The 19,938-nt window shown below is 40.7% G+C and overlaps 1 protein-coding gene across 1 annotated transcript in view; it reads left to right on the forward strand.

Annotated features, from left to right (window-relative positions):
* The window catches only part of SNX31 (sorting nexin 31), a 75,868-nt gene extending 56,866 nt beyond the window's left edge, over positions 1-19,002 (forward strand). Inside the window, exons 12-14 of the mRNA XM_007173409.2 lie at positions 10,254-10,331; positions 15,404-15,460; positions 17,972-19,002. Coding sequence (XP_007173471.1) covers positions 10,254-10,331; positions 15,404-15,460; positions 17,972-18,064 — 228 coding nt within the window. The 3' untranslated portion in view covers positions 18,065-19,002. The remainder of the gene's footprint in view (positions 1-10,253; positions 10,332-15,403; positions 15,461-17,971) is intronic.
* Positions 19,003-19,938: the final 936 nt, after the last annotated feature.

The raw sequence follows: 19,938 nt of genomic DNA on the forward strand, positions 1-19,938 counted from the left end.
ATTGGCTGGAACTGGGTCACATGAGCACTCCTAGCTGCAAGGGAGTCTGGGAATCAAGCATTTAGCATAGAGGAACTGGATTCATGATCAGTTTAGAATAAGCCTCATTGCCTAGAGCTGGGTACTTCCAAAATCAGTGTTCTGTTACAAGGGAAGAAGGAACAATGGCTGTTGGGTAGCAATAATTAAATTTGAAGTAAATTTGAAATAATTGAAATAAATCCATTAAAAAATCTAATTTCCTAAATGCCAAATCCAATTGAAAATTCTTTTTACCAAGATAAACTATTTCAATTTGGAGTCTAAACTACAAAAGTTCTAAAATGAAACCAAAATATCAAAGTAATCTTTGCATCAACATTGTATTCAACTTGAGTCCCTGGTGATCATACTCAACTTCTGTGTTCCATGAAGCATTCTGGTTTCAGGCAAAATGCTCCCTTTCAACTCTCTACTGGTACAGGGGTGATCAGGAGATAATAGATATCAACGTCCTCTGAATAACACAAAGTACTAAACCAACATCCTAGGTTAAAGAAATGTCTCCCCAGGTTCACCTTAAATAGAAAACATTCTTAGGGAAATGATAGGATGGTTTGCTGAGGCAAGATCTGCAGTCACTTGGAGAGACACAGAGAGATTTTGGCAGTGAAACCACACCCTTCCGCTAGAATGTTATGTGCAGTAGTTAAATTTTATTATGGTCTTTTAATCTAGTCCGAGGCAAATGAGTTTAAACCACTATAGAGACGTGCAATAAACATTCTTTTAAAGGATTCCTGGTAAGGTCGTATTTCCTTTGGAGTGTGGGTTTATTGATATGCACCCAAGAGCTGCTTCTGCAAAAGACAGAAATGTGGCTTGTGTGCCTTGCAAATACAAAAAAGGGCTGGGGCCCAAATCGTTCCTGAGCCCCTTAAACGGAAGCTCAGTCCCTTCATATTTAATAAACCTTACCTGGCTTATAGCAGAATCCTAACCTACATATCTCTGTACTTTGTACAGGAGTATGGAATCAGTCCCCACCTTGTGAGACACCACTAAACACCCTTCCTAGCTGCATCAGCTCAGAGTTTGTTGTTTTAACTATTTCGTACCCTGGTTTTGTGTAGGTTACATATATGCACAGATAAACAGGGTTAGTTTTCAGCTAAACCAGGAAGGCAAATTTTGTTTCTGTGTATAAACCCCACATCTGTGACTCTTTTCCTTGTTGGTGGAAGCCCTTTCTTTTTCCTTCCCTCCTTTCTCTCCCCTTGAATAAAATGCAACCCATCATGCTCTACAGTCCTGCAAAACTTTGGAATGCTCCCTCTGTGTAACCCAGTCGCCCTCTAATTCTGCTTTCTATGTCCTGTCCTCCAAGAGTTTTCTATATCGGCGACCACCCCCAGCTGAGTTTTCTCTCCCTCTCCCCCCTCCTCCTCTCCGTCATTTTCCCAGTCCCCAGCCACCCTGTTCAGTGACCATCCTTCGGCACAAATTTATACTAAAGTTCTATAGCCTCAAGCTTTGAGCTTCAGTTGTCTCAAACCTCAGTAGGGCTGAATAAGAAAAGAACAAGCCAAGAGTTGAGAGCAGAAAAAAAGAGGGGAAAAAAAGGATTTGTGGGAAAGGAGCAAATGGGAAAATCACAGGGAACCTTAAATTTGGCACATGGGGTGAAGTTCCTGGAAAAAGGAAGCCCCGGCTTTTGTGCAGCAAGGTGGATGACGTGTGTCTTGGCACTAACAGCGATGAGCCAGAAATAAGCCACAGGTGATGTTGGCGGCAACTGACAGTCTTGACAGTGAATGATTAAAAATACCAGAAAATTTAAAAATGAAGAAAAACAACTAATTTTGTCTTTAGTTCAGTAAAAGCCATAAGGTACTAATATATTCTTTCAAACAGGTTAGTATGTATGCCTAATAATAGGTCTCTCAGTCATTATGCATACAGTTAAATATAAGATTGACCATCATCAGTTGATTTGATTGCAATTATAAGCAGTTTTTATTATTTGTTGCTCATAAGACATAAGCTGTTTACAAAGTAATAGAAAAAAAGGGATGTAAGGGGGAAGTTTTTTTTTTTTTTTTTAAACATCTTTATTGAAGTATAATTGCCTTACAATAGTGTGTTAGCTTCTGCTTTATAACAAAGTGAATCAGTTATACATATACAATATGTTCCCATTTCTCTTCCCTCTTGCATCTCCCTCCCTCCCACCCTCCCCATCCCACCCCTCTAGGTGGTCACAAAGCACTGAGCTGATCTCCCTGTGCTGTGCGGCTGCTTCCCACTAGTTATCTATTTTACATTTGGTAGTGTATATATGTCCATGACACTCTCTTACCCTGTCACATCTCACCCCACCCCCTCCCCATATCCTCAAGTCCATTCTCTAGTAGGTCTGTGTCTTTATTCCCGTCTTGCCACTAGGTTCTTCATGGCCTTTTTTTTTTTTTTTTTTCCCTTAGATTCCGTATATATGTGTTAGCATACTGTATTTGTTTTTCTTTTTCTGACTTACTTCACTCTGTATGACAGACTCTAACTCCATCCACCTCATTACAAATACCTCCATTTCATTTCTTTTTATGGCTGAGTAATATTCCATTGTATATATGTGCCACATCTTCTTCATCCATTCATCTGTCGATGGACATTTAGGTTGCTTCCATGTCCTGGCTATTGTAAATAGAGCTGCAATGAACATTTTGGTACATGACTCTTTTTGACCTATGGTTTTCTCAGGGTATATGCCCAGTAGTGGGATTGCTGGGTCATATGGTAGTTCTATTTGTAGTTTTTTAAGGAACCTCCATACTGTTCTCCATAGTGGCTGTATCAATTTACATTCCCACCAACAGTGCAAGAGTGTTCCCTTTCCTCCACACCCTCTCCAGCATTTATTGTTTCTAGATTTTTTGATGATGGCCATTCTGACCGGTGTGAGATGATATCTCATTGTAGTTTTGATTTGCATTTCTCTAATGATTAATGATGTTGAGCATTCTTTCATGTGTCTGTAGGCCATCTGTATATCTTCTTTGGAGAAATGTCTATTTAGATCTTCTGCCCATTTTTGGATTGGGTTGTTCGTTTTTTTGTTATTGAGCTGCATGAGCTGCTTGTAAATCTTGGAGATTAATCCTTTGTCAGTTGCTTCATTTGCAAATATTTTCTCCCATTCTGAGGGTTGTCTTTTCGTCTTGTTTATGGTTTCCTTTGCTGTGCAAAAGCTTTTAAGTTTCACTAGGTCCCATTTGTTTATTTGTGTTCTTATTTCCATTTCTCTGGGAGCTGGGTCAAAAAGAATCTTGCTGTGATGTATGTCATAGAGTGTTCTGCCTATGTTTTCCTCTAAGAGTTTGATAGTGTCTGCCCTTACACTTAGGTCTTTAATCCATTTTGAGTTTATTTTTGAGCATGGTGTCAGGGAGTGTTCTAATTTCATACTTTTACATGTTCCTGTCCAATTTTCCCAGCACCACTTATTGAAGAGGCTGTCTTTTCTCCACTGTATATGCTTGCCTCCTTTATCAAAGATAAGTTGACCATATGTGTGTGGGTTTATCTCTGGGCTTTCTATCCTGTTCCATTGATCTATATTTCTGTTTTTGTGCCAGTACCAAACTGTCTTGATTACTGAAGCTTTGTAATATAGTCTGAAGTCAGGGAGCCTGATTCCCCCAGTTCCATTTTTCGTTCTCAAGATGGCTTTGGCTATTCGGGTTCTTTTGTGTTTCCATACAAATTGTGAAATTTTTTGTTCTAGTTCTGTGAAAAATGCCAGTGGTAGTTTGATAGGGATTGCATTGAATCTGTAGATTGCTTTGGGTAGTAGAGTCATTTTCACAATGTTGATTCTTCCAATCCAGGAACATGGTATATCTCTCCATCTATTTGTATCATCTTTAATTTCTTTCATCAGTGTCTTATAATTTTCTGCATACAGGTCTTTTGTCTCCTTAGGTAGGTTTATTCCTAGATATTTTATTCTTTTTGTTGCAATGGTAAATGGGAGTGTTTTCTTAATTTCACTTTCAGATTTTTCGTCATTAGTGTATAGAAATGCAAGAGATTTCTGTGCATTAATTTTGTATCCTGCTACTTTACCAAATTCATTGATTAGCTCTAGGAGTTTTCAGGTAGCATCTTTAGGATTCTCTATGTATAGTATCATGTCATCTGCAAATAGTGACAGCTTTATTTCTTCTTTTCCGATTTGTATTCCTTTTATTTCTTTGTCTTCTCTTATTGCTGTGGCTAGGACTTCCAGAACTATGTTGAATAATAGTGGTGAGAGTGGGCAACCTTGTCTTGTTCCTGATCTTAGTGGAAATGGTTTCAGTTTTTCACCATTGAGGACAATGTTGGCTGTGGGTTTGTCATATATGGCCTTTATTATGTTGAGGAAAGTTCCCTCTATGCCTACTTTCTGCAGGGCTTTTATCATAAATGGGTGTTGAATTTTGTCGAAAGCTTTCTCTGCATCTATTGAGATGATCATATGGTTTTTCTCCTTCAATTTGTTAATATGGTGTATCACATTGATTGATTTGCGTATATTGAAGAATCCTTGCATTCCTGGAATAAACCCCACTTGATCATGGTGTATGATCCTTTTAATGTGCTGTTGGATTCTGTTTGCTAGTATTTTGTTGAGGATTTTTGCATCTATGTTCATCAGTGATATTGGCCTGTAGTTTTCTTTCTTTGTGACATCTTTGTCTGGTTTTGGTATCAGGGTGATGGTGGCCTCGTAGAATGAGTTTGGGAGTGTTCCTCCCTCTGCAATATTTTGGAAGAGTTTGAGAAGGATAGGTGTTAGCTCTTCTCTAAATGTTTGATAGAATTCACCTGTGAAGCCATCTGGTCCTGGGCTTTTGTTTGTTGGAAGGTTTTTAATCACAGTTTCAATTTCAGTGCTTGTGATTGGTCTGTTCATATTTTCTATTTCTTCCTGGTTCAGTCTTGGCAGTTTGTGCATTTCTAAGAATCTGTCCATTTCTTCCAGGTTGTCCATTTTATTGGCATAGAGTTGCTTGTAGTAATCTCTCATGATCTTTTGTATTTCTGCAGTGTCAGTGGTTACTTCTCCTTTTTCATTTCTAATTCTATTGATCTGGGTCTTCTCCCTTTTTTTCTTGATGAGTCTGGCTAATGGTTTATCAATTTTGTTTATCTTTTCAAAGAACCAGCTTTTAGTTTCATTGATTTTTGCTATTGTTTCCTTCATTTCTTTTTCATTTATTTCTGACCTGATCTTTATAATTTCTTTCCTTCTGCTGGCTTTGGGGTTTTTTTGTTCTTCTTTCTCTAATTGCTTTAGGTGCAAGGTTAGGTTGTTTATTCGAGATGTTTCCTGTTTCTTGAGGTAGGCTTGTATTGCTATAAACTTCCCTCTTAGCACTGCTTTTGCTGCGTCCCATAGGTTTTGGGTCGTCGTGTCTCCGTTGTCATTTGTTTCTAGGTATTTTTTGATTTCCCCTTTGATTTCTTCAGTAATCACTTCGTTATTAAGTAATGTATTGTGTAGCCTCCATGTGTTTGTATTTTTTACAGATCTTTTCCTGTAATTGATATCTAGTCTCATAGCGTTGTGGTCGGAAAAGATACTTGATACAATTTCAATTTTCTTAAATTTACCAAGGCTTGATTTGTGACCCAAGATATGATCTATCCTGGAGAATGTTCCATGAGCACTTGAGAAAAATGTGTATTCTGTTGTTTTTGGGTGGAATGTCCTATAAATATCAATTAAGTCCATCTTGTTTAATGTATCATTTAAAGCTTGTGTTTCCTTATTTATTTTCATTTTGGATGATCTGTCCATTGGTGAAAGTGGGGTGTTAAAGTCCCCTACTATGATTGTGTTGCTGTCAATTTCCCCTTTTATGGCTGTTAGTATTTGCCTTATGTATTGAGGTGCTCCTATGTTGGGTGCATAAATATTTACAATTGTTATACCTTCCTCTTGGATCGATCCCTTGATCATTATATAGTGTCCTTCTTTGTCTCTTGTAATAGTCTTTATTTTAAAGTCTATTTTGTCTGATATGAGAATTGCTACTCCAGCTTTCTTTAGATTTCCATTTGCATGGAATATCTTTTTCCATCCCCTCACTTTCAATCTGTATGTGTCTCTAGGTCTGAAGTGGGTCTCTTGTAGACAGCATATATATGGGTCTTGTTTTTGTATCCATTCAGCCAGCCTGTGTCTTTTGGTGGGAGCATTTAATCCATTTACATTCAAGGTAATTATCGATATGTATGTTCCTATTCCCATTTTCTTAAATGTATTGGGTTTGTTATTGTAGGTGTTTTCCTTCTCTTGTGTTTCTTGCCTAGAGAAGTTCCTTTAGCATTTGTTGTAAAGCTGGTTTGGTGGTGCTGAACTCTCTCAGCTTTTGCTTGTCTGTAAAGGTTTTAATTTCTCCATCAAATCTGAATGAGATCCTTGCTGGGTAGAGTAATCTTGGTTGTAGGTTTTTCTCCTTCATCACTTTAAATATATCCTGCCACTCCCTTCTGGCTTGCAGAGTTTCTGCTGATAGATCAGATGTTAACCTTATGGGGATTCCCTTGTGTGTTATTTGTTTTTTTTCCCTTGCTGCCTTTAATATGTTTTCCTTATATTTAATTTTTGACAGTTTGATTAATATGTGTCTTGGCGTGTTCCTCCTTGGGTTTATCCTGTATGGGACTCTCTGTGCTTCCAGGACTTGATTAACTATTTCCTTTCCCATATTAGGGAAGTTTTCAACTATAATCTCTTCAAAAATTTTCTCAGTCCCTTTCTTTTTCTCTTCTTCTTCTGGTACCCCTATAATTCGAATGTTGGAGCGTTTAATGTTGTCCCAGAGGTCCCTGAGACTGTCCTCAGTTCTTTTCATTCTTTTTTCTTTATCCTGCTCTGTAGTAGTTATTTCCACCATTTTATCTTCCAGGTCACTTATCCTTTCTTCTGCCTCAGTTATTCTACTATTGATCCCATCTAGAGTATTTTTAATTTCATTTATTGTGTTCTTCATCATTGCTTGGTTCCTCTTTAGTTCTTCTACATCCTTGTTAAATGTTTCTTGCATTTTGTCTATTCTATTTCCAAGATTTTGGATCATCCTTACTATCATTATTCTGAATTCTTTTTCAGGTAGACTACCTATTTCCTCTTCATTTGTTAAGTCCAGTGTGTTTTGAGCCTGCTCCTTCATCTGCTGTGTGTTTTTCTGTCGTCTCATTTTGCCTATCTTACTGTGTTTGGGGTCTCCTTTTCACAGGCTGCAGGTTCGTAGTTCCCGTTGTTTTTGGTATCTGTCCCCAGTGGCTAAGGTTGGTTCAGTGGGTTGTGTAGGCTTCCTGGTGGAGGGAATTAGTGCCTGAGTTCTGGTGGATGAGGCTAGATCTTGTCTTTCTGGTGGGCACGTCCACGTCTGGTGGTGTATTTTGGTGTGTCTGTGGCCTTATTATGATTTTAGGCAGCCTCTCTGCTAATGGATGGGGTTGTGTTCCTGTCTAGCTAGTTGTTTGGCATAGGGTGTCCAGCACTGTAGCTTGCTGGTCGTTGGGTGAAGCTGGGTCTTGATGTTGAGATGGAGATCTCTGGGAGATTTTTGCCGTTTGGTATTACGTGGAGCTGGGAGGTCTCTTGTGGACCAGTGTTCTGAAGTTGGCTCTCCCACCTCAGAGGCACGGCCCTGATGCCTGGCTGGAGCACCAAGAGCCTTTCGTCCACACAGCTCAGAGTAAAAGGGAGAAAAAATAGAAAGAAAGAAAGAAAGAGGCTATAATATAGTGAAGTAAAATAAAGCTATTGTAAAGCAAAGCTATACAGACAAAATCTCACCCAGAAGCATATACATATACACTCACAAAAAAAAGGAAAAGGGGAAAAATTAATATCTCCTGCTCCCAGAGTCCACCTCCTGAATTTGGGCTGATTCGTTGTCTATTCAGGTATTCAACAGGTGCAGGCACATCAAGTTGTTTGTGGAGTTTTAATCCGCTGCTCCTGAGGCTGCTGGGAGAGATTTCCCCTTCTCTTCCCTGTTCGCACAGCTCCTGGGGTTCAGCTTTGGATTTGGACCCTCCTCTGCGTGTAGGTCGCCTGAGGGCGTCTGTTCCCCGCCCAGACAGGAGGGGGTTAAAGGAGCAGCTGCTTCGGGGGCTCTGGCTCACTCAGGCGGGGGGAGGGAGGGGTACAGAGGAGGCGGGGCGAGCCTGCAGCGTCAGAGGCCGGCGTGACGTTGCACCAGCCTGAGGCGCGCAGTGCGTTCTCCCGGGGATGTTGTCCCCGGATCCCGGGACCCTGGCAGTGGCGGGCTGCACAGGCTACCGGGAGGGGCGGTGTGGAGAGTGACCTGTGCTCACACACAGGCTTTTTGGAGGCGGCAGCAGCAGCCCCAGCGTCTCACGCCCGTCTCTGGGGTCCGCGCTGATCGCCGTGGCTCGCGCCCTTCTCTGGAGTTCGTTTAGGCGGCGCTCTGAATCCCCTCTCCTTGCGCGCAGCGAAACTAAGAGGCAAGAAAAAGTCTCTTGCCTCTTCGGCAGCTGCAGACCTTTTCCCGGTCTCCCTCCCGGCTAGCTGTGGTGCGCCAACCCCTTCAGGCTGTGTTCACGCTGCCAGCCCCAGTCCTCTCCCTGCGATCCGACCGAAGCCCGAGCCTCAGCTCCCAGCCCCGCCCGCCCCGGCGGGGGAGCAGACAAGCCTCTCGGGCTGCTGAGTGCTACTCGGCGCCGAGCCTGTGTGCGGGAATCTCTCCGTGTTTTCCTCTGTGCCCCTGTTGCTGTGGGATCTGTGCTGATAGCTGCGGCTCGCGCCAGTCTCTGAAGTTCGTTTAGGCGGTGCTCTGAATCCCCTCTCCTCGCGCACCAGGAAACACAGAGGGAAGAAAAAGTCTCTTGCCTCTTCGGCAGCTGCAGACTTTTTCCCCGGACTCCCTCCCGGCTAGCTGTGGTGCGCCAACCCCTTCAGGCTGTGTTCACGCTGCCAGCCCCAGTCCTCTCCCTGCGATCCGACCGAAGCCCGAGCCTCAGCTCCCAGCCCCGCCCGCCCCGGCGGGGAAGCAGACAAGCCTCTCGGGCTGGTGAGTGCTGCTCGGCGCCGAGCCTCTGTGCGGGAACCTCTCCGCTTTGCCCTCCGCACCCCTGTGGCTGCGCTCTCCTCCGTGGCTCCAAAGCTTCCCCCCTCCGCCACCCGCAGTCTCCGCCCGCGAAGGGGCTTCCTAGTGCGTGGAAACCTTTCCTCCTTCACAGCTCCCTCCCACTGGCGCAGGTGCTGTCCCTATTCTTTTGTCTCTGTTATTTCTTTTTTCTTTTGCTCTACCCAAGTACGGGGGGAGTTTCTTGCCTTTTTGGAGGTCGGACGTTTTCTGCCAGCGTTCAGTGGGTGTTCTGTAGGAGCAGTTCCACGTGTAGATGTATTTCTACTGTATCTGTGGGAAGGAAGGTGATCTCCGCGTCTTACTCTTCCGCCATCTTCTCCCTCCTCTGTTTCTCTCTTGATCTTTTTTCAGACTTTATCAAGTCCTGAGCGAAGGTAGTGGGCGAGCACCTTTCTCAGAGGGCTTACAAATCCCTCTTGGGAAGCGTCGTGGCTGTGTACCTTCCCTACTGTCCTGGATTTCTCTTCTATCTTCCTTCTCTCATGACTTCTTAGACTGTCTCAAGGGGGAAGTTTTGAAAGGGAAAAAGATTAATAATGAGATCCTGGTCATTTTTAATCTACCTTTAAAAAAATTACTGCAAATATATCCAGGTTATTGAGAAAATTTATGGTTATTTGCTAATTATATCTTATGCAAATTAATGAAAGTTAAAGAAGAACTCTAAATTCTTTTTTTTAATTAATTAATTTATTTATGTATTTATTTTTGGCTGCGTTGGGTCTTTGTTGCTGCATGAGGGCCTTCTCTAGTTGTGGCGAGTGGGGGCTACTCTTTGTTGCGGTGTGGGGGCTTCTCATTGCAGAGCACAGGCTCTAGGTGCGTGGGCTTCAGTAGTTGTGGCACGCAGGCTCAGTAGTTGTGGCACATGGGCTTAGTTGCTCCACAGCATGTGGGATCTCCCTGGACCAGGGCTCGAACCCGTGTCCCCTGCATTGGCAGGCAGATTCTTAACCACTGCGCCACCAGGGAAGTCCCCTAAATTCTTAAAAGTATACTGTTGTAGGGCAGAGCACAAAATCTGCTTCGCTGTATGAAGAGGGAAGGAAGAGAATGAGGATCTCTTCAATTGAGAGAGTTCTTTATTTCTGGGTTTCTTAGGCTTTTTTGCTGAGTAGCTGCTTGAAAAAGATGATCTCAGAAAAGATGGTAAAGCAAGCTGCAGAGAATCCAGAAATGGTGAGTGCTCTTATCTGTGTATGTTTCACTTTGTTTCCACCATCAGCTAGCTGACACTAAACTACACTGATGAATTCCCTGGGCCAGCAAGTCTGGTCCTCAAGGGAAGAACCCAACTGCCCAGAACTGAGCTTCTCTGCCTTCTGGGAGCTCAGTCTTCAGAATGCAAGCCATTTTTTCCAAGGAGAAGTCATCCTTGGATTGCTGAGAACTCTCTAATCCTCTACTCTGTATCCTTGTATTTCTACCTTCCCCCAAACGGAAGACTCCAGATTTACCACAAAAGCAACATCATAAAGACAGGATCTTAAGAGGTCTTTAACACAGCAGCGATGAGTTTACATAAGCTCTGCAGTTTTGTCTCTAGAAAGAACTCACAGCCTCTTAATACTTCCACTGTGCCAAATTAAAATGCCTTTAGCAGTTTGGAGAAGCCATTGAGTAAAAGAAGCTCTCAAGGCTATAATTTTTCCTCAATGTAAAATTTACTTTGTTTTTCTAGTCTTCATCTCTTCAATAAAGGCCTAGTTACTCACTGAAAGTGTTGGTGCTATAAAGAGAGTTCCCAAGATTTTAAACTTTCTACTTGCCTTGTCACCATCATGAAAAAAGCTTGTCCCAAATAAGATAGTACAGTTTGGTTTTAAATAAAAAATGATTACAAATACTAATGCTTGGTTGACATTTATAAACATAATTCTCTTGCAGAATAGTACACTGGTCTTTAAAAATACGACAGAAAATATTTGAAAACTTTCCCTAATGTTTTCATTTAATTTTAGTGTTTTATAAAAGGGTGGATAATACCGTTAGTTTAACATTGATCTTTACTTGACTTAGCAGCTTTTTTCTAAGAAAAAACTTGCATTTTATACTTATTTCTCTTTCTTCTAGAACTGAAAATATTTTCCCAGGGAAGATAAAATTCACTGCCCCTTGGTGTTCGAACACTTCAAAATGTACTAGAAAGTAGCAAATCAAAGCAATAAAAGAATCAAGGATGCTTTTTTTTTTAAAATTAAGAACGTGTCTTTTTTTTTTCTTTTTTTGGCTGTGTTGGGTCTTCGTTGCTGCACATGGGCTTTCTCTAGTTGCGGCTAGCGGGGGCTACTCTTCATTGTGGTGTGCGGGCTTCTCATTGTGGTGGCTTTTCTTGTTGCAGAGCACAGGCTCTAGACATGCAAGCTTCAGTAGTTGCAGCACACTGGCTCAGTAGTTGCGGCACGCAGGCCCTAGAGCACACAAGCTTCAGTAGTTGCGGTGCGCAGGCTCAGTAGTTGTGGATTGTGGGCTCTAGAGCACAGGCTTAGTAGTTGCAGCACACGGGCTTAGTTGCTCCACGGTGTGTGCGATCTTCCTGGGCCAGGGATTGAAGCTGTGTTCCCTGCATTGGCAGGGGGATTCTTAGCCACTGTGCCACGAGGGAAGTCCCAAGGATGCTCTTTTTAAAAGAGTAATAAAATCTAACCTCCTAGGCAGGATGGACCCTCTTAGGCTCCAATTTACATATTTACATATATATATGATAAATATGTATAAACATAAATATATCACGTCATTATACATATATGTGTGTATATATATGTAGAGAGAGAGACAGATACAGAGAGACAGAGAGAGAAAAGTAATTAAAGTAGCCCCATTAAAAGGGAGAAGTACTCTCAAATGTTGTTCAGTAAAGTGTAAGCTATTTGATGCAGGAAACACTTGTACAGTGAATAGCAAAAGAGTTTGCTCTATAATAGGAGAAGGTAGTAGTCTATTTAAAGTTTTAAAGAAAAACAAGCACGCTACCACATTCCTTAGATTTGCACGCAAATTAAAATCTATAGTTATCCCAGTGGCTGACAGCAAAATCAGCATGGTAGTCAATAAAACTTGTACTGCTTTATCCAAATACTCAAGTTTTATTTCCACAAACTCTTTATTTCTTCCCTTATTTTCGTTCTTAGAAACAAAAGTTAAGAGCCTTCCTCTGGAAAACTGGATGTTGTAGGAATAGTCCACATTTTAGTCTGGAATTTCATCTACAAACCCCCGGGTAGAATGGGACCCTGCAAGGGAAATAGAACAGACAGATCAGCTGTTTAACTGCGACTAAGTTCTAGACCTCCTCACAAAGCACAATTGATGAGAACAAGTCATTTTATGGAGCTTAAAGTAGCCATATAAATGTTTGACTGTGACTTTCACTCATTTTCTAGGTAAACACATAACGTCTGAACTGACACCTATCGCTTATAGAAGGCTTGTATGGACTAAGATACAGAGGTCTCTAATTTGCAAGGCAGAATAAATTCTAAGATTTTGATAATTGTGAAGAATCTGGGGAGGGAAAGAGAAATTAAGAAAACTGTAACCAAATGAGCCCCATAAATAAAGCAGATGGTCCCTAGGGAGATTACATAGTACTGTTTTATCCTGGTAAGAAGGAAGGAGTGAAAGAAGAAATTTAGTGCCAACAAAGTTAATTAGCTTAGTTAGCTTTAAGCAATGCTTTCAAACGTAAGACTTGAACCATTTATGAAGAGATCATTAAAATTTGAAGTCAAACAAATGCACTAAAGAAAAATGTAAACATGCAACAAAAACCATGTTAAATTCTTCAGACAGTATTAATTGAAAACCAGAAAGGGAAAAAGAAGTGTAACATTCTTCTTAGAGCTATGCTCCTACACAAAAACCTAAATTGTTTTTTTTTTAATATTTGCTACTTGTAAATAGAACAGAATTAAAGGATTATTTTATTTGAAAATAAAGTCTATTAGTTAGGAATAGATTTGGCTTCCTGTAACAAAAAACAAAACGAGACAAAATAAGTGTCTTGGACAAGATAAAAGTTTGTTTCTCTCTCATCTAAAAGAAACCAAGAAGTAGGCAGTCTGGGGCTGGGATGGTGACTCCATGATGTCACCAGAGAACTTTCTGCTCTACCATCTTCAGTGGGTCTGAATCTCTAAGTTGGTTTTCCGAAAAATGGCAAAGAACAGGTAACCTTCTGATTCCAGCTTGCCTCATACCTCCCCTTCCCTCCCCAACTACCATTGCCATAAATATTTCTTTCTCCACTCCTCTTTCATTTGGGGCAAGATCAGACTATGTAAAAGGCCACTGGGTTCAGAGATGGGTGCTTTGAAGTGTGCTTCTGCTATGTGATGAGAAAGGGAAACACCAAGGGCAGTGCTATGTGATGTCCCAAGAATGGCAGCCTTTGCATAGCTGGTCCAGTTCAGGAAACAGAAAATGTACTGACGTTACAGTCATCACAAGAATGGTCTGAGCACAGCAGGAGGACAAAGTTTTAGAGAGCCAGGGGGAAGTTACTGTGCAGGAATGAAGGGTTATAGTATTAACAGAAATTCTGTTGATGAGAGAGAGAGTGCAGGAATACTGCATTATGAAAAAAGGATTACCTTTTTCCCCCAACTTTATTACCCCAGTATATAAAATATATAAAGCCTATTGAAATAAGTCAAGGAAACTGATTATATCAGAAGTTGCTTAACATTTGTAGTGGGTTCTATTTTATTTCATTTCTACATGGGGAGGGGGAGGGGAAGGAGACTAGGAGAGAGAAAAATTCCGGGAGGTTTCCCCCAACTTCTGTATTTCATCGCACAAGACTACTTACAAACTGTAATGTAATATCATAAAATAATAATAATGAAACACATAAGATATCAGAGCATTAATTTCTCATTTACCAAGACCTAATAATGATTTTTTAAAACTATTGAGATAGGCTTCAACTATATAACCATCTCTGTTGAGAATATTAACCTAAAGGAAGTCCTACATATCCTTCAAAGCAATGTATTTTATGGCAAAATTAAGTTAAAAGATAATGCTCTTTTGCAGTGTCACGTTATTTATCCCACTTATTTTGTAATGTCCCACTCTATAGTCTCATGAGTAATAAGCAATAATAAACAACTTAGTTAATTCACCCCCTCATTCCATCATTTACCAATGCCTATGTTTACCATACAGTGGCTAGAAACTGAGAATCCAGTGTTAAGAAGTTTATTGTTGAAGGAGAAAGGCAATTAGTACAGAAACATTCAGGATTATAGAGTGATAAGTTGACATACGCACATAATGCACAGTTGTTTAATAGCAGTTCTTTTCTTTTTCTATAAGGAGAGTCTAAGAGCACTTTCCCCTAAACCCTGGCTAGGAGACTGACCTTTGTGTGCTGTGACCTTGCCCTCTGACCTCCAGCCTCCCACTGGTGTCACCCAGGGGGAAACCCAGTGAGGTTGGAGAGTGGGAGAAAATGGAGACTGGGGTATTTATTTCTCCACCTCTGTCCCAGCTGGGTCTCTGGGGTTGGCCCGGCCCTCTATTGAGGGCCACGGCTCCTGTAGGTGACCTCTCCTCCCTGCTGCTACGGCCACTCTGGTTCCAGTACCAGCTGCTGCCCTCGCCGCTTCAGGCCTAGAAGCGGTAAGAATTACTCCCACCCTCCCTAGCCCCTCTCTGCTAGCCTCTGAGGGCTCCCACACCCCGTCACTGATTCACTTGAATCCTCCCCACACCCCCATTAGGCAGTTCCTTTTAGAAACTCCCCTAGTTACCCCAGGAGTGGGCCATCTGTGTTCTGTTGGGCCCCTGACCGTTATATTAAGTTTACCTTATGTGCATGAGATATATTCAAGTATTTTAAACTTTGGTTTGATTCTTCCCTTGATTAATGATGCCTTTTGATTAATCAAAGCCCCATCTGGCTTTGGTTCAGCATATGGATTGGAGCTCTGTGGATTATTTCTGGATTCAGGAGTTCATTTCGTGTGAAGTCCTTTTAAAAGCTGTGTTAAATCACAAAATCCACAGGCAACCACCAATGTTAAACATTAAGCTTCACTTCACTTTTGGGGGACTCAATTTCTGTAACGCTGAGATACTTGCAAACGAAGGGGGCCTGTGCAGTTGACGAGCAGGTGTCCTGCTGACTGGCAGCCTTCGGGACCATTAAGAGGATTATTGTGGAAGGAGAAATGTGCTGGTTAAATAGATTATTTGTGTGCTCGCTTCTCCGGCTGTGCTGACTGACATTTCACTAATCTGTTTAGCAGATTGAAGTTCCAGAACAAGGCAAAAGTAAAAAACACCACAGTCAACAAAGCCAGGTCTGTGAGTAAAATTACATAATGGATATGTTATAATTCTGATAAATCTGCCCGTTTTTCCCCTTTAAGTTACCAGTCATTCTACTTTTAAGGTTAAGCCAGAATTGTCTTTCACAGAAGCTCCTCTGTATAGGCTGGTCCAATTGGACAACCATCATAGAAATAGTGTTTTTTTACCGTGGCACCTAGTTGGGTGAGGAGAAATACTTTCCTGAATTTATATATAGAAAACTTCCAAGAAGCACACAAAATTCTTTAGTAATTTTCTTCTACACTCCATACATTTTTTAAAAATCCTCTTTCTAGTTTGTATATTTTAGTTTCATTGACTTTCTGCAGTGAACTCTGTAGAAAAGAACTTTTAAGTTTATAAACTAGTTTTTCAAGCATTTAGGTCTGCTGTGCAGATAGCAATAGCAATAAATATCATAATAGGAAGCATTAATAGACACTCATTGCCAGGCACTGTTCGAAGCACTTTTCTGTGGATTAATGCATTTATCCTTACCATGATCCTATAAATCAATTGAGGAAATTGGGGCACAGAGAGTTAGGTGACTTGCTCCAGGCTGTACAGTTATCAATGGTAGAAGGAAGCAGGCAGTCTGATTCTGGAGCCGTGCCCTCAACTAACGCTTCCTTTCAAGGTTCAAATCCTAGAGTGGGTGAACAAAATAAAGGTAGCCTCTAAGTAGCATTTGAATGGGATTTATTATTGGTCCAGCTCCTGTCACAGAGTCCACTGTGTATATAAACATAGTATATAAGTACAGTATTTATAAATATATAAGGTCCTTCCTCGAGTGAATGAGCTCAGAGAAAAATTTTAAAAACAGATTAAATGCAGAGCTGTCTCTCCTACATAATAACAGCATTTCTGGCTGCTTACATCAGAGACAGGAGGTGAGAACTCCACCAATTACTGGCTGTGTGTCTTCAGGCAGATCAAAAAACTAAATGTGTATAAGGGACTCTTGGGGTGCTTACTGAAATGCAAATTCCTGGGCCTCACCCCAAAAGGTGGATTCAGTAAATCAGCATTTATAGCAAGAACTCCAATGGGAAACACTACACCAAGCTTCAACTTCTTTATCTGTAAAATCACTCTGTCACTTAAATTCATCCATTTCGGCAGCATAGTGATGGCATAGAGCTGTGGTTCTCAACCTTGGCTTCATATTGTTATCACCTGGAGAGCTCGAAAAACTAATGATGGCTGGGCCGCACCTTCAAAGATTCTGATTTAACTGATCTGAGGGGCCTGGCAGCAGAATTTTTTAAAGCTCCCCACGTGGTCTAAAGCACAGCCAGGATTGGAACTATTATCCTAAAACGGTGGTTCTCGGAGTGGGGTCCCTAGACCGGAAGGGTCAGCATCCCTCGGGAACTTACTAGAAATTCAAATTCTCAGGCCCCCAACTTACTGGATCAGAAACTCTGGGGTTGGGGGCCAGCAATCTGTATTTAGCAAGCCCTCCAGTTGAGTCTGATGCATGTTTGAGTTTGAGAGCCACTGTCCTAGAACAACAGACACAACAGTCAGCATGGGTGAGCAGAAATGCTAAAGCAGGCAAACCTCCCTCATGCTCTGAGCAGGGCCAGCATGTCAGAAAGGGGCCTGGTGTCCAATTATATTGAATTCCAACTTATTTTAGCCAACCTTTATAGAGAGCTTATCCTAAGCTAGGCACTGTTATAATTGCTTTCCACATATAACTCATTTAATCTTCACAGCAACCCAAGTATTATTATTATCCTTGGTTTGTTGCCAAGGGAGCTGAAAACACAGAAAGGTTAAGTAACTTGCCCAAGGTCACACAGCTGGTAAATGACGGAGTTAGTATCCGTACCCAAGCTGTCTTTATTTGTTATTTAACAAATAAAGTTTATTTGTTCCTTTGACCACATTGCCATGGGGCCTCTCTATCAAGACAAATCTCTCAGAGAAAAAAAAATTTTAGCTGCTCTGCCTGGTGAGCTGCCACACATTTATTTCACCAGGGCCAAAGCCCCACTCTCCATGGCCCTGTCTTAGAGATTTTATAAACACTGAAAGCCAACTGTTCACTTACTGAAGGTCTGCAGCAACCATAACTTCTTAAAATATTTTAAAATAACTATAATACTTTTTAAAACTTTGTGTGGGATGTGCACTAAAGGTTTTGGGTGAAGTTAACAATTGAAAGTCACATGGCTTTAAGAGAGGGGAAAAAGACAAGAGAGGCAGAGTTCAAGTGTTACCTGGAGAGATCCCAGTGCCTGGAAAGGTGCTCTGGACATGCGTACCTCTCCACACCGGGAGGAAGCACTCAGCACTAACAGATGTATACCTACCTCGGAAACAAAGCTTCTACAGGATAAAACCATTTAAAACAACCAGTGCTTAACAGATACAACCTTTTGTTGCCTTTTTTATATTATTTTAAACTTTGGCTTTTTAACTATTATTGTTGTTATGGAAATTATTTCCTCTCATATATATTTCTAACCTCTCTGTTTACTTCATAACAGAAAGACTACTCTAGCTTTCTGCCAAGAAAAAGCAAGATTAAGACAGCTGAAGTTGACTGTGGTTTGGGGACCATAAAGGAAGAAGGTCTTTGAAGAGAAAGTCTAACTTTTTAAAATGTTCTCAAAGGCTGTCTTGACCATGAGAGAGCTTGGGGGTTGAAAGTAGGCTTCCTACCACCAGTGGAAGAAATGTGACTCCTTCCCATTTTTTTCACATTAAGATGGACCATATTCATCAAGATAACTTTAGAACTCTGCTCATCTCAAGATTAAAAGGAAATGCAAAACGAAGTTAGTTTGTTTTTAGTGACTTATAAATGACAAATGGCAAATCTGAACCAATTAGTACAAAGCTCGTTGGATTTTTTTTCCCCTAAAATAGATATTTACCTGGCTTCATGAAACCTTTTACATGTTCTGATATTGCATGAATGAAAGGCTTAATATAAAACACTAAAAATGCATTTGGGGTTAAGATCTGAAGACATGACTCATCAGCTGTGGCTCTAAGAAATGAAATAATTGAAAAAGAAATCTGGACTTCCCTAATCCATCCCCAGAGCAAGGAGGAGATGAAATACCAATTTGTCTCCTTATATAATTCTGAGCCTACCAATATGGATGTACTCAAAGTAATAGGCTGCCCAGTTCTCTGTTTCTCCACTGTTGTAGTTGTATTCTGTTCTTAGAATACTGAATTCAGTTCAATAGTCATGATGCTATTCTGAATATTTTTATTTTGGAAACCAATGGGGCCCTGCACTTGATATCAGATACCTTAGCTTTAAAACTATGTATACTTTTTCTCTAGACTTTTTCTTATCCAGTCTCAGTTCATCATTAATTAATAGAATTATATATAGAATTAAGATTGCAGTAAGGGAGAGGGACAGAGGAATCAATGTAATTAGGTAAAGTGCCATATTATAATGTTCTTTTCTAACTGGGTTGTGTAATTATATAATAAATATGAAATATATTCTAGTGAACATAGAATTTATTGATGAAAATTCTGTGAATCATTTTTTGAAGTGTAGAATCTATTAAAGCCCTATAATATTTATAAAGCAATGTCTCTAGCCATAACTTCTAGCGCCGTAAAGTTTTATATTTATATTTTAGGCTGTAGTGGGACATTTTTGCAAGGGGGAATCATAAACATCCCAGATCACCCGTGGTGAGTGTATTAATGGGCTAGGATGCATTTTCAGATTAAAATAGAAGCTTATCCTCTATTTCGCCAGTTTAGGAATAGTCAAAGTCTATTTCTATTTAATAGCAAATGCCTACACTGTATAAGGATCTATTGAAGACCCTAGGAATGCAAAGAGAATTTGTATTTGGGGTGAGAAGATGCATATATTAGATTGAACCATATGTAACTGCTGTTTTGTAGGACAAAAATAGTTGAATGTTACCCATTTCATATGTTGCAACTTGATACATAATTGCGAGTAATCCAAAACAGCATGGAGTAGGTGTCCAATGTGTAGTGTGGACCTGTGTGTCATAGGAAGGTGGTGGGTGGGGTGAGTCAGGAAGGCCTGAAGGGAAGAGGGACTTTGAAGAAAGAGTAGAGACAAATAGAGGCAGAGATGGGGACACACATGTAAAAGGAAAGGATAGACACTGATGGGAGTGAGTACAGTGTTTAGGGAAGGATAAGCAACTGTGCTAGCAAAGTTTGAGATTAAGGGAGTGATTAGGAGATAAGAGGAAAGAGGGATCAGTGTATATGCGTACACGACTGCAGCATCCCTGTAATATAATAGAGCGATTTATCCCCATTTGAAGATGGCAAAAATTGAAACAATGAATTTAATAGTTTTTTTTCCAAGACATGGAGATTATCATCAATATCAGAATAATACAAGTGAAGAAAAATACAAGTGATGAAGTACATTCTACAGTATATAACATGGAGAATAAAGGAACTGAGATAGCAGAAAATAAAATTCCTCAGCAGC

This window comes from Balaenoptera acutorostrata, chromosome 17 (assembly GCF_949987535.1).
Source record: "Balaenoptera acutorostrata chromosome 17, mBalAcu1.1, whole genome shotgun sequence".
Taxonomy (NCBI): domain Eukaryota; kingdom Metazoa; phylum Chordata; class Mammalia; order Artiodactyla; family Balaenopteridae; genus Balaenoptera; species Balaenoptera acutorostrata.